The sequence below is a fragment of the Spermophilus citellus genome, assembly GCF_964194105.1.
Source record: "Spermophilus citellus genome assembly, chromosome: 16".
NCBI lineage: Eukaryota > Metazoa > Chordata > Mammalia > Rodentia > Sciuridae > Spermophilus > Spermophilus citellus.
This window is the reverse complement of record NC_138196.1, coordinates 38499351-38511606: the sequence shown is the minus strand read 5'-3', so window position 1 is coordinate 38511606 and position 12256 is coordinate 38499351. Positions and strand designations below refer to the sequence as shown.

At 39.7% G+C, this 12256-nt stretch overlaps 2 protein-coding genes across 14 annotated transcripts in view; one reads left to right on the top strand and one right to left on the bottom strand.

The window, feature by feature from the left end:
• HOOK3 (hook microtubule tethering protein 3) overlaps positions 1–5821 on the bottom strand; it is a 132691-nt gene extending 126870 nt beyond the window's left edge. For 4 of the 9 annotated variants that reach the window (XM_081269745.1, XM_081269747.1, XM_081269744.1 and 1 more), the window contains exon 1: positions 5502–5821. In XM_081269745.1, the coding sequence (XP_081125871.1) occupies positions 5502–5558 (57 nt within the window). In that variant the 5' untranslated portion in view covers positions 5559–5821. The remainder of the gene's footprint in view (positions 1–5501) is intronic. The other 5 variants (XM_081269746.1, XM_081269748.1, XM_081269749.1 and 2 more) reach the window with 4 other exon arrangements.
• Positions 5822–6005: 184 nt separating this feature from the next.
• The window catches only part of RNF170 (ring finger protein 170), a 41779-nt gene continuing 35528 nt past the window's right edge, over positions 6006–12256 (top strand). The window contains exons 1-2 of one of the 5 annotated variants that reach the window (XM_081269754.1): positions 6016–6143; positions 8549–8709. The gene's annotated coding sequence lies outside the window, so the exon portion shown is untranslated. The other 4 variants (XM_081269755.1, XM_081269753.1, XM_081269756.1 and 1 more) reach the window with 4 other exon arrangements.

Below are 12256 nucleotides of genomic sequence, written 5' to 3'. Positions count from 1 at the left end.
GGGATTGTGGCAGACCGGGTTCGATTCTCAGCACCACATTAAAAAAAATTAAAAAATGGCATTTTGTTGTGTCCATCTACAAAAAAAAAAAAAGAAAGAAAGAAAGAAAAGAAAGAAATAAAAAGAGAAAGAAAATGCATATTCCTTAGTTCTGGCTACTAAATCAGAATGTATGTGTGTATGTGTATGTGAATGTGTGTGTGTGTATACGGGCCCAGTGTGGCTGTGGCTTGAACTTGTGATCCTCCTGCCTTAGCCTCCCAAGTAGCTAGGGTTATAGGTATGTGCCACAGTGCACAGTGCTAGGAATGTTTTTAACAAACTCATCAAATAATCTCTCATAGCTGGACACTGGATTAACATCTGGAACCCTCTAATCTAAAGCACTTTGGGATACAAGATTATTTTTTTCCCTAAACCCCTGTGGGGCTGGGAAGGGAACCCAAAGACTTCTGCAAGCAAGTGGTCTCTATTATTGAGCTCTATCTCCACCTAGGACACAAATTAGAAAACTGCCTAGGGCCAATCAGAAGAAACAATTCAATAAAGCAAGTAATTTTTATAAACAAGAGATTTGGTTCTAAGACTCAATCTGTTTTTCTTTTAGGATTCATAGAAAGCTAAATTTTCATTTTGATTTTTAAGATGTGGCATCTAATTATTTTCTATTATAATAAAACCAATGAACTGTATGCTTTAAAAGGATAAAGTTCATGGTATGTAGATTATCTAGATTAAAAAAAAACTGATAGAATATACAGTTTGCTTTTGCCTAGAAAAAAGGTTTTTAAAAAGTTCATAAGATTCTGATTCAGCAGCCTTCCTCTTCTTTCAATTATTAGTATCTTTGTGTTCCCATGTTGTGAGAAGAAAAAGGTTAAGTTAGAATACTTCTAGCCCATGTACCTGTGACCTATTTGTTAACTCATGTACAGAAAAGTCAAAAGACTTTGATAAGGGTAGTTATTAAATTAAGTCTGAGGGCTGGAGTTGTGGCTCAGTAGAGCACTTGCCTAACGTGTGAGGCCCTGGGTTTGATCCTCAGCACCATGTAAAAATAAATAAATAAAATAAAGGTACTGTGTCCAACTACAACTAAAAAAATAAACAAACAAACATATATTAAAAAAAAAAAAACAGTCTGAGTCCTCAAAAGAAAAAAAAAAAGCTATCACCAATTCTGTGCTAACATCTATAGGTCATTTCAGGATAGCAGTATAGTAAAATCAAAAGATAACTGCATTTAACTGCATTGTCATAAAATTCTAACTGAAGGGTAGAACTGTCTACCTATTCTTTTAATTCCACCAAGCTCTATGAACACCACCTAACCTTCCCCTTCCCTCACACCTCCATAAATGCAAAAGAAGTAAAGCATGGTAATCACCTGGTAATAATACCTTTAGAGCAGTGGTTTTCAACCAAGGGTGATTTTGTTCCCTCAGAGACATTTTTGGCAGTTACAGCTAGGTGGGTCCTATTAACATTTAGTAATCATTGTTACTATTAAATGCCCTACAATGCACCAGGTAGTGCCCACAACAAAACATTATCCAGTCCAAAATGGCAAATGGCAATAAGGTCAAAAAAACCCTGCTCTATAGCAGTGGTTTTCAAAATGTGGTTCCCACGTCACTAAGGACACATCACCAGGGAACTTGTAAGAAATGCAAAATTGCAGGCCCTAGACCCATAGAATTAGCAACTCTGACCCTGTGCACAAGAGTGAAAACACTTCAGGTAATGTTGATTTAATGCTAATGCATAAGAACCATTTCTGGTGTTGGTAACATTAATAATAAATATGAATGCCACTGAAACAAATGCAGTATGAATTAAAACCAGGATTCAAACTTAGGTAGGCTAAAATTAGAAGCTATATTCTGAACTACTATGCTTTACTGACCCTCTCTTTTAGAAATTTCTTTATTTCATTAAAAGATAAAATTTATAGGTAGAATGGAATTAGGCAGAGGAGAAACAATGGAATGGAGGAGATATCACCATAATAATTTTACCCTTCCTAATTCTATACACTACTATGCATTTTATAGGCTTCTAAATAAATAACATGAAATTAATAAGAATATGTTCAGGGGCTGGAGATGTGGCTCAAGCGGTGGCGCGCTCGCCTGGCATGCGTGCGGCCCAGGTTCGATCCTCAGCACCACATACAAACAAAGATGTTGTGTCCACCGAAAAAACTAAAAAATAAAATTCTCTCTCTCTCTCTCTCTCTCTCTTTAAAAAAAAAAAAAAAGAATATGTTCAGGTTTTTGGATTTCCCAGAAGTGAGGCAAGCCTATATGACAATTCTCTTTCATTTAGCTTCTTGCCATCAACAATGTTTTTCTTAGCACTTTTTGAAGCCTGGGGAAAAAAAAAATAAAGCCTGGGAAAGAGGATGGGGATGTAGGTCAATAGTAGAGAGAGTGTGCTTACAATTTGGAAGGCACTGGGTTCTACCCCCAGCATTGCAAAACAATACATAAAACCTAGGAAAATGCAATTCATGTACTTCACAAATTAGGCTTAATAGGTGTAATAGACAGGACCGATTTTTTTTTCCCTAACAGGTAGGAATATATTTTGAATCAGAAGGTGGGGAGACAAGGTAGTGTAGAAATTTCTAAGAACACCCTGCTGAGCTTGCTTGCTGCATAAACTGATTTGGAATTTAAGCTTAAAATGTTTTCCACTAGAAGGATGATACTTTGTCTTTTTCATAAGCATTCCGCTTTCAACAAAAATTTGAAACATGTAGTTCTTGATGCACAAGGTTGTCAGCCCAAAGACTGAATCACCAGACTGACTGTCAGTTCTTGGGGCTTCTCTATCACCAACAGCTATCTGTATTTTGAAAGTGTTGCAGCCACCTTCCAGCCTATGGTGTGCTAATAAAACCACACAACCAAGTTGACTAGAAGTTTAATTATTCTAAATGATAGTGCTTTCTTTGAGTGAATTATATAAATTTTCCTTTATATTTGGTTTTGGAGTTGTGTTCAGCATTTGTCTGACCTTCAGATAGAAGTGTTATTAAACTAAACAAACATGTTCAGCTGCCTAAACATTGTTCACATAAATATTTATTCTTTTTACAATGACAGCCAAAAGAGAGCAAACCCAGAATTAAAACTCTACTTTGAAACATTTTAATACAAAATGTTTTAAAATGTTTGTGAATTTGAGAATAGCACCTAGTGGACCCTACCCTCCAGTTTTGTCAGTGATAATCTCTAATCTTATCTTCTCTAGATCTTTTCTTTGAAGAGGCTTCCAGTGACATTTCAGGAAGTCCATAATACTAAATTCCTTGACATCTCCTGCAGCTGATAAGGTGGATTACCCCTATTTCTGACACTGTATCCAATTCTAAACAGATTGTTTTGTTTGTTTTGGTACCAAGGATTAAACCCAGAGGTGCTTTACCACTGAGTCCAATCGTTAGCCTGTTTTTTTTTTTTTTTTTTATTTTTATTTTTTGAGACAGGGTCTCACTAAGTTGCTTAGGGCCTTGCTAAATTGCTGAGGCTAACTTTGAACTTGGGATGCTCCTGTCTCACCTCCCAAGCTGCTGGGATAATAGGAATGCTCCACAGCACCTGACAATTCTCTTAAACTGTAAGGTTCTGTTAGAAGCCCTTCAAATTTGTTCTAACTTTTCCTCTTTTTATAAGCATTCTCCCTCAATTGCACTGTTGTTGTTATTATTATTATTTTGCAGATGCTCTTCAAATATATCTCTATACTCATGACTTTTATTTCTAGACTTTAAACTAGATTTTAAACAATGTAGCACCACTTCGGATGCAATGCAATCTGTCTTCCTGCTTCTTTTTCTAGCATTATGGGAGGCTATACTGAGTAGTGACTTGTACAGATCCAACAACTGAAACTCTGAAGATCCTCACCCTTCTGTTTACAAACTTTGCAAATCTTTTTCTTCTACAGAATCAAAGAATCTACTAATTCTTCCCTTTATCTATCTCTCCCCGACTAGTCAAATCTTGCCCACATCATGCAACTTACCAAAATCCTCTTTTCTAAAACACAACAGTGAAGTTTCTCTCCTTGCCTGAAGTTGGAACCATTAGTTGCACATAAATTCTAAATATTATTGCAAACAATCTGAAATCCTAAGAATGGTTTAATAAAAAACTAACAGAATATATCATATTCTACCACTGTATATATTCTGGACTCTAGAGGACATAACTTGATTCATAATGTAGTCAAATTATAAAAATGTTAGACACTACTTTCATTCACTTGTTACAACTAACTCAAGGTGATGCTTCTCAAACGGTTCTAGCAAAATGCCATTGAACAGGAAAGAGTAATGTATATATTCCAGAATTCTTAACTTGTAACCCAAGGCAGCACAACAGAATTCCTTTAATGTGTGTTTTTACCTTTAAAATTAACCCAAAGGGCTGAAGGCTGCGGCTGAGTGTAGAGCCCATGCTCAGCAGGCAGGAGGCCCTGGGTTCAATCTCCAACACTCAAACCACGTATAAATAAATGAAATTATTACAAATACTCTCCTCCATAAATACATTTGTTTTCTTCTAGAAAGGACATTTGATTTCTTTAGCAACAAGTCAAACAAATGCTCCAGAAAGGGGCACTTGGTCTAACCTAGGATTCTGTATACCCCTGTAACCCCCACACCAGAATATGAAACATAGAAGCATAGGTCCAGCTCTTGAAGGAAGCTACTGAAGGCACTACTGTTGAAATTAGAATCCAACACTTTTACTTTAATAATTTCAGATTAGAATCCTACAACGTTGTCCCAAAATGTCTTTGAGTTCCACTGATGATTCCCCAAATACCTTCCAGTTTTACTTAAATTTTTATCTTTTATACATTTTATAAGTACCTGCACATGGCTTACTTTCTAATAGCTTAAATGCATAGGGCATCTTGAGTACTCTGCCCCGGGTGCCTCTTCATATTTTTCCAACACTCCCTTAGAAATACTTCTTTTATTTTCCAGTGGGCAGGGCTCATTCCTCAAGGGGCTATATTCTATCCTTCGTGAACGTTACAACAAAGGCGAGAAGCAAGCGTCATAACCAGGGGTCCCGAGAGCCCCCAATTGCCAGGGCACCGCTTTGGTGTCCCAAGAAGCTCCAGAGTAGAACGCCAGCGCCGCCTAAGCTGCAAATAACAATCCTAATTACAGTGTCGCCAGCACCCTGTCATTAGCTTCCACCGGGCCGGTTTCCACTCGAAGAACAGCCAACACCTCATCAGGGCAAGTTTCTCTCGGACCCTAGGCCGCGCCTGTCACGATCTGGGTCGCGCCCCGCTGACCCCGGCCGGGCCGCGGGTGCAGTCATAGCCCGCACCGGCGTCCTCAGCTCCGCCCGCCCCAGGCCCCGGATGTGACGGCACCGCCGCCCTCGGCGTTCGACCCCCGGGACTAGCGTGAGAGTACCCCGGAAAGGCGCCCGAGGAGGGGGGTCTTCCATTGGCCCGCCGTCACCACATACCCAAGTGAGAAGGCTCTCGCACAGCTCCACCCGCTCCAACGACTCCACGTTGAACATCTTCCTCTGCTGGGGCTTGGCAGCGCCTCCCCACCTAGCCAGAAACCGCCGCCGCTCGGCCTGGGGTTGATCCGGAGGGTCCGGGCAGCTGACCGGGCCTCTGGCCCACCTCCTTTGCGCTCCCTGGCCGCCTAACACTCGCCGGCTGTGGCAGTGGGTCCCGCACCGTCACCCCCGTGCCCCTCCTTCTCCTTTCACTCGGGACTGCGCGCCGCCGCGAGCCCACGACCACGCCCGCCAACCCGCGTCCCCGCCCCCGGCCGCCTCCAGCGAGCTCCGCTGCCGGCGAGCGCCGCGGCGGCGAGCCACTGCGCACAATCGAATTGCACTCCGCCCGCGCGCCCCGACGCTGGCCGCAGCGTGCCCGACGCGCACGCGCCCGGCCTGCGGCGCGGGTCTTCCTCTCCTGCCAGCCTGCTGGCGCCGTCACGGAAGCTTAGCAGTGCGCGTGCGCCTGCGCCCGCATTTCAGATTGTAAAGGGGACGGCTTGTGGTTGCCCTGGAGGGGTGGCGGGGGCATTCCCCGGAAATAATCTTTAATCTCCGCCACCAGGAATTGTTGAGGTAGTCCCCTGCGGTGGAGAGGTACGCGCCCCCCACTTCCCGACACGAGTGCGTCTTCGGCCACGCCCCCGAACCCAGGCCCTTGGATGCGCGGGGTCGTCTCTGGGCTGCGCGCGGGAGTCGCTGCCCGCGGGCCAGGGAAGCCCTGGCCGGGTCCGGAGCCGCTCGGCAACGGTGGGACGGCTAGGTGGAGGGCTTCTGGGTGGCTTTAAGTGGGTTTGGCCCTCCCTGAGGGGAGCCATTCGTTCTCTATTGGGTCTCTTGGAGCCTCGATTCCCCGAAAACTTTACTTGCAGTCGGAGAGGGTGGACACTAGTTCACCTATCCTTAAGGACTGCAACAGTGCTTAGGCCCTGTTTCTTCTGGTGTTCAGAGTAGGCTTCCCTCATAATGAAGAGTAAATTATTATCGCCCTTACAGACGCACCATCCTCCATAAGTATACGGATACATTTTAAAGCAATTTAGTTATATGCAGAAACTTGCGTGACATACATGTTTAAGGGCTAATGAATGAAACACAGCATTGCCGGCTCTTCAGGAGTTTCTTCGCCCATACCTAAGTGTTCTTCTGAGCGTAATTCCATCCCAATAATTTTACCACCTATGTATGCATGCAGTTTGGTTCTTCTTTGTCTGATTTTTGAACTTACATGAATGGAATCATATCCCGTTATTTTGTGACTTTCAACTAATATTAAATTTGTCATTATATAAGGTAATTTTCATCATTGGTATTGGGTGAATTTAGCAGTGTATCCAATCTGGTGTTGGACATTTTGTTGAGGTTTGAGGCTGCTCGGAACAATTGCTATAAAAATACGTGGACTCCATGCAAAGGTGCTGGAGTTTCTAAGACACGAACCTTGAGGTCCTGAAAGAATTGTAAATTCACAGGGTGTGCATAGATACTATATAATACAAAACTTTTATTTATAATGGTGCAAAATTAACTTCCCAAGACACATTTTCATTTTGTTTCCTGGAGTCCACGCCCCGCCCCCTTCGGATTAATAAGCACTTGCCTAGCATGTGTAGGCTGTGGGTTCAGTCCCCAGTATTGCAGGTGGCTAGGAGGAGTGTATATTCTCAGCACTGAGAACTGTCAAGATATTATTGAGCTTTTAATGATGGCTCTCAGATTACTAGCTAACTGCTCACACATGATGATTTATCATTATTTTGTGAATGCAAGAAAATACTACTTGTCCCTTGACGTCATTTTTTGCGGAGGAGGGGGTACCAGAGATTGAAATCAGGTGTGCTTAACTACCGAGCCACATCTCCCAGCCGCTTCTTTCTTTTTATTTTGGACACGGGGTCTTGTTAAGTTCCTTAGGGCCTCACTCAGTTGCTGAGGCTGGCTTTGAACCTCAGCCCTTCCAGCCTCTGGAATAACAGTCATAACGCCCATCTCCACCTGAAGGCTTCTCAGTGGTCTTTCTTGCAAACATTCTTCCTTACACCAAGCGGGAAAAGCTTTTAGAAATTAAATGTGAATCTCTTTTGCTCTTGGTTCCTGTGTTGTTACCTCAGAATCTTTGTCAAACCAGAATTCCTTCATTCCATACTAAGTTGTTTCTGTAGATTACTAGTCACTGTAAGTGACTATGCCCTTTTAGACAAGTAAATAAACTCAGTAAGTATATGTTGTGCTGACTTTATGCACCTTGTTTTTGGATGTGACCATTGATCCTGTCCCTGCTGGAGGGACTATGATATTGTAGTAAGCACCTTTATTCCAAGTGTTCAGGTTTTCAAGGCTTTGACACAATTGATCTAAAGCCTCCTTTTCCAAGCTTGACTGCTTACCCACATTGCTTTTCTGCATGATATTGCAGTGTTTTGAGATTTTATTTCATAGTTCCACTTAGCCTTTATGAAAATTTTATTAAAAGCTTATTGAATGAGTAATTGAAGAAGCCATAAGGCCATCACATTTCTATATGAACATGAAACCCTGAGTTTCTCCTTTGTTCCAAGAAGTTCTAGAATTTCCTATTTTCTCCTTATTATTGTGGTTTGTTTGGTTGGTTTTGGGTTTTGGTTTTTATTTTTCTCTCTTCCCTGAAGCTCAGGGAAAAGGCTCAGGAGAGGTGAATTGAACTTGTCTTAGCTGTCTCCCTATTCTGCCTAAATGGAAGCTAGTTGTCTTCTGTAGATGTTTATCAGATTCCAGTGAACATGGTAGTGGCCCGTATGGTGGTATTCCCAAATTCATCCAGTCTTCCCCAGGGAACAGATACTTAGAACTTTAATTAAAGAGATGTTGAGATGCTTAATAGTATTGAGTTTTTAATAATGGCTTGCAGAAGATTACTAGCTAACTGTTTACATATGATGATTTATCATTGTTTTGTAAATGTAAGAAAATACTACTTGCCCCTTGAAGTCTTTTTTTTTTTTTTTTTTTTTTTTTGGTACCAGAGATTTAATTCAGTTGTGCTTAACCACTGAGTCACATCTCCCAGCCCCTTCTTATTTTTTTCTGGAGACAAGGTCTTGCTAAGTTACTTAGGACCTCTTTTGCAATATTACAAGACACAACTTTTATCATCATTCTGCTGATTCCTTGGCAGTTACTTAAGGTAATCAAAATGTTATGTCTTTCATTTTCTAAGAACCTGTAAATTGTGCTCAGCAATATGTTAAGTGCTTTATCTTTATATTCTCATAGTAAATTTCACAAGGTTACACTTTTTAATTTTTGTCCAAAATAGCAGTTTGATGTGATTCAACCTAATTTTATGCATTTTATATATGAGAACGCTGACACTCAGGCTTTACGTAAGTACATAGTTGTCTGGCTCCAAAGCTTATGCTTTCTTTGCTATTTTAAGCTACTATTCAGTAAGATTTCGATAGCTAAGCAATAGCAAAGCCAGTTCCTCTTCAGACTTCTATCAGTTATACCTTCCAAGACCTATGGTATTTTGTTTTTGTAAATACTCAGAAACAAAATACTAATAACTTTATTTTCGTATTGCACAGGATCTTATGAAGTAAATTAAAGGTCATGTTCCATACATTTAATAATCTTGTTTCTGGGTTTCAAATAATCAACATTTAATTGCCCCTATACCATGTAAGATTCTGCACTGCTCAAGGTTCTTGAATGAAAGGAGTTCATAACACAAATATCTTAGCAATTGACATGCCCTGTAGTCCATTTGGGTACCTCCATTTGCCCTTCAGGGATGTCTTAGAAAATATCATCAGGAAATAAAATAACTAACTAGGTGATAAGAATGGGTATAGAGTCGGGTGTGGTGATGCACGCCTGTAATCCCCGTGGTTTAGAAGGCTAAGGCAGGAAGATTGCAAATTCAAAGCCAGCCTTAGCAATTTAGCAAGCACTAAGCAACTCTGTGAGACCCTGTCTCTAAATAAAATACAAAATAGGGCTGGGGAATGTATCTGCGGTAGAGTGCCCCAGAGTTCAATCTCTGGTATCAAGAAGGAACTTTGAGGCCTAATTTGCATCTCAGTGGAAGAGGCAGATACTGGCTTTGTTTTTACTCTTAAAGTAATACATACTTAAGAAGGATTTAAAATATAGAACCATATCCTGGGGAAGACGATGGTTTGGCCCTACCCTTTCAGCACCCCCAATGAATAACCACTTTAAACTTGGGTTTTTATCTTGCCCAACTTTTCCTTTGCTTTTTTTTTTTTTTTTGGTCCTAAGGATAGAACTCAAGACCTCATTTATAACATCTTGTGTAGTACCATTGAGCTACAACCCTAGCCTGCGACTTTTTCCTATTCTGAAAACTGAAAAATGTTTTAGTGAAAGAAACTGAAGAAACCATCTAGTCCAACTTTAACACTTGCAGAAAAGGCGAGGTCCTGGAAGATGGGTCTCCTCAGTAGAACTGGAACTAAAATCCAGGCTATTAATATCCAAGCAGCAAAATTGGCTTCAATTAAGAAACTGCGCTGTCAGATAGAATTGCCTTACAATATTGTTCTAAACCAGCATTGACTATGAAAAACAGAAGTTGGAGAACTGTAATCCAGATTGATTTTGGAATTCATCTTTAAGACTGAGTTATTATGTCAACTTGAGTAGGAAATTGTGATCTTTTTGTATTGTTTATCTCCTATTCTCTTAAATCAGACCATCCTCTTTCCAAACTGAAATTGTAGTATAGTACCTTATTTTATCTGATTTTAGGGCTCTTGATTCCTTTTTAACTCTAATCAAGCTATGACAAAGTATTATATGGTCCCTCAACATAGACCTAATACCATTAGTAGATCTCCATGTGACAGAGTACACTTCTTTTTTGTTCTCTCAACAATGTTGGAGTCTGCTGTAAAATGATGCAGATAATGTTATATGTTATAATATAAATACCTAAAGTATCCTGGATCTCTGAGCTGTTGAAGTATGTAGGAAGTAATATCTTAAGGGTTTAATTGCATAGAAGTCAAATTATGGACAGGATATATACATGTACAGTAGAATTTAATCACATTATCTCTGATTACACATGGAAAGACAGGGAAACAAATATAAGGCATCTTTTTCTTTTTTCTTTTTTGTGCATCCCAGGGATTGAATTTAGGGCTTTGCACATAGTAGGTAAGCTTTTTTTTTAACTACTGAGTAGTAGGCCGCCTAAATGTATAACATAGGAAAAAATATGAGTAATATAATTATAGTATATTTGTTGGTGCACTTAACTTGCAAAGCACTTTTGCCTCTGTTTAATTTGGTTTAATTCTCACAACTCTGAAGTAATTAGGTTCAGTAATTAGAGGCCAGGAATCTTGACAGAGATAGCATTTTGATTATCTTTGAACAAATACAAGTAGGTCTTGCTACCTGTATGACTTTTGACACTGACATTGCATTTCTAACTTAAAAAGAGGAAACCTATTTAAAAAATTGAAGTTACCTAGCTGGCCTATCTTTGTATTATTGGAGGTTCCTCCCTACCCCTATTTTCAGCTAGCAGTTAATTTGATGTTATTTTGAATGAAAATACTGAAATTAGAGCTCTTTGTCTGACTTTCTTGGTATGTACCTTCATAAAGGGGATTTGAAATCTGTCATTAGAGAGTTCCTGGTCATCAGGCTATTGTTAAGTGTAAGCTTACTAAACTGGCCTTTGATCTTTCTTTTTCTGCTTAGTTTTCTTCCATGAAAGGTATTTTTCTTATTAGTTATTCAGTTCAGATTCATTTCAAAGATATTAGACTTTCACTCAAAAATTTCCTTGTAACAGAGACTTACCTGATTTATGATGATATTGGATTAAAAACTCTTCCAATGTAATAAATTCTATAAATGCAGAAATTTATTTCAGTTCTATTACATATATTTAATTTAATATTTTATTTATTTCCCTTTAAGTTTGAACTTTATAGTTTTGTCTTCTAAAGAAAGAAGTACCTGTGATATTTAATAGACTCTTAATTGCTTGGGCTCTCTCCTCTCTTACCTATAGAATTGGGTACTACCATTTTTCTCTGGTTTAGAGTATGGGAAAGAGAGTTTTGTTTTCTTCCTCTTCTCTTCACAAGGAAATGCAGCCTCACAGTAATTTCATATTTTCAGAAAGAATTCTGAACAGTAAGCTGAGTTTAGTTTTAGGTAGGATTAATAGATTTTCAAGCATCCGAATTTTCATTAATTTAAGTAATCTTAGTATAAATATAAATGTCCTATCACCTAACCATCTTTTGCTTTTCCAATTACACTGTAAGTATAGTAAGTGACTTATTTATGTAGATATTTATTAGGTTGTCCTGTGTACAGAGCACAACATAGGAATACAGGAATATTTGTAAAAGGCTATAATATATTTCCTTTTGCATTCATACATGGAAAATTCCATAAGACATACATATTTAGTGCTATGAAGGAGAAGAGTAATCTGATGAACTTGAAGAATTTCTTTGGTATTCAGGAGTTAGAAAAGAGTAGTTGGTCAAAAAAAAATTTTTTTTTTTTTATGCAGGATCTCACTGAGTTTCTTGGCCTCCCCATTACTGAGGCTGGCTTTGAACTCCCCATCCTCCTCTTTCAGCCTCCCAGCTGCTGTGAATACAGGCATGCGCCAGGGTGCCCTGCAGCAGGAAGCTATTGTTAAAATGTTTATCTAAGGGCTGAACGAACTGGCACAC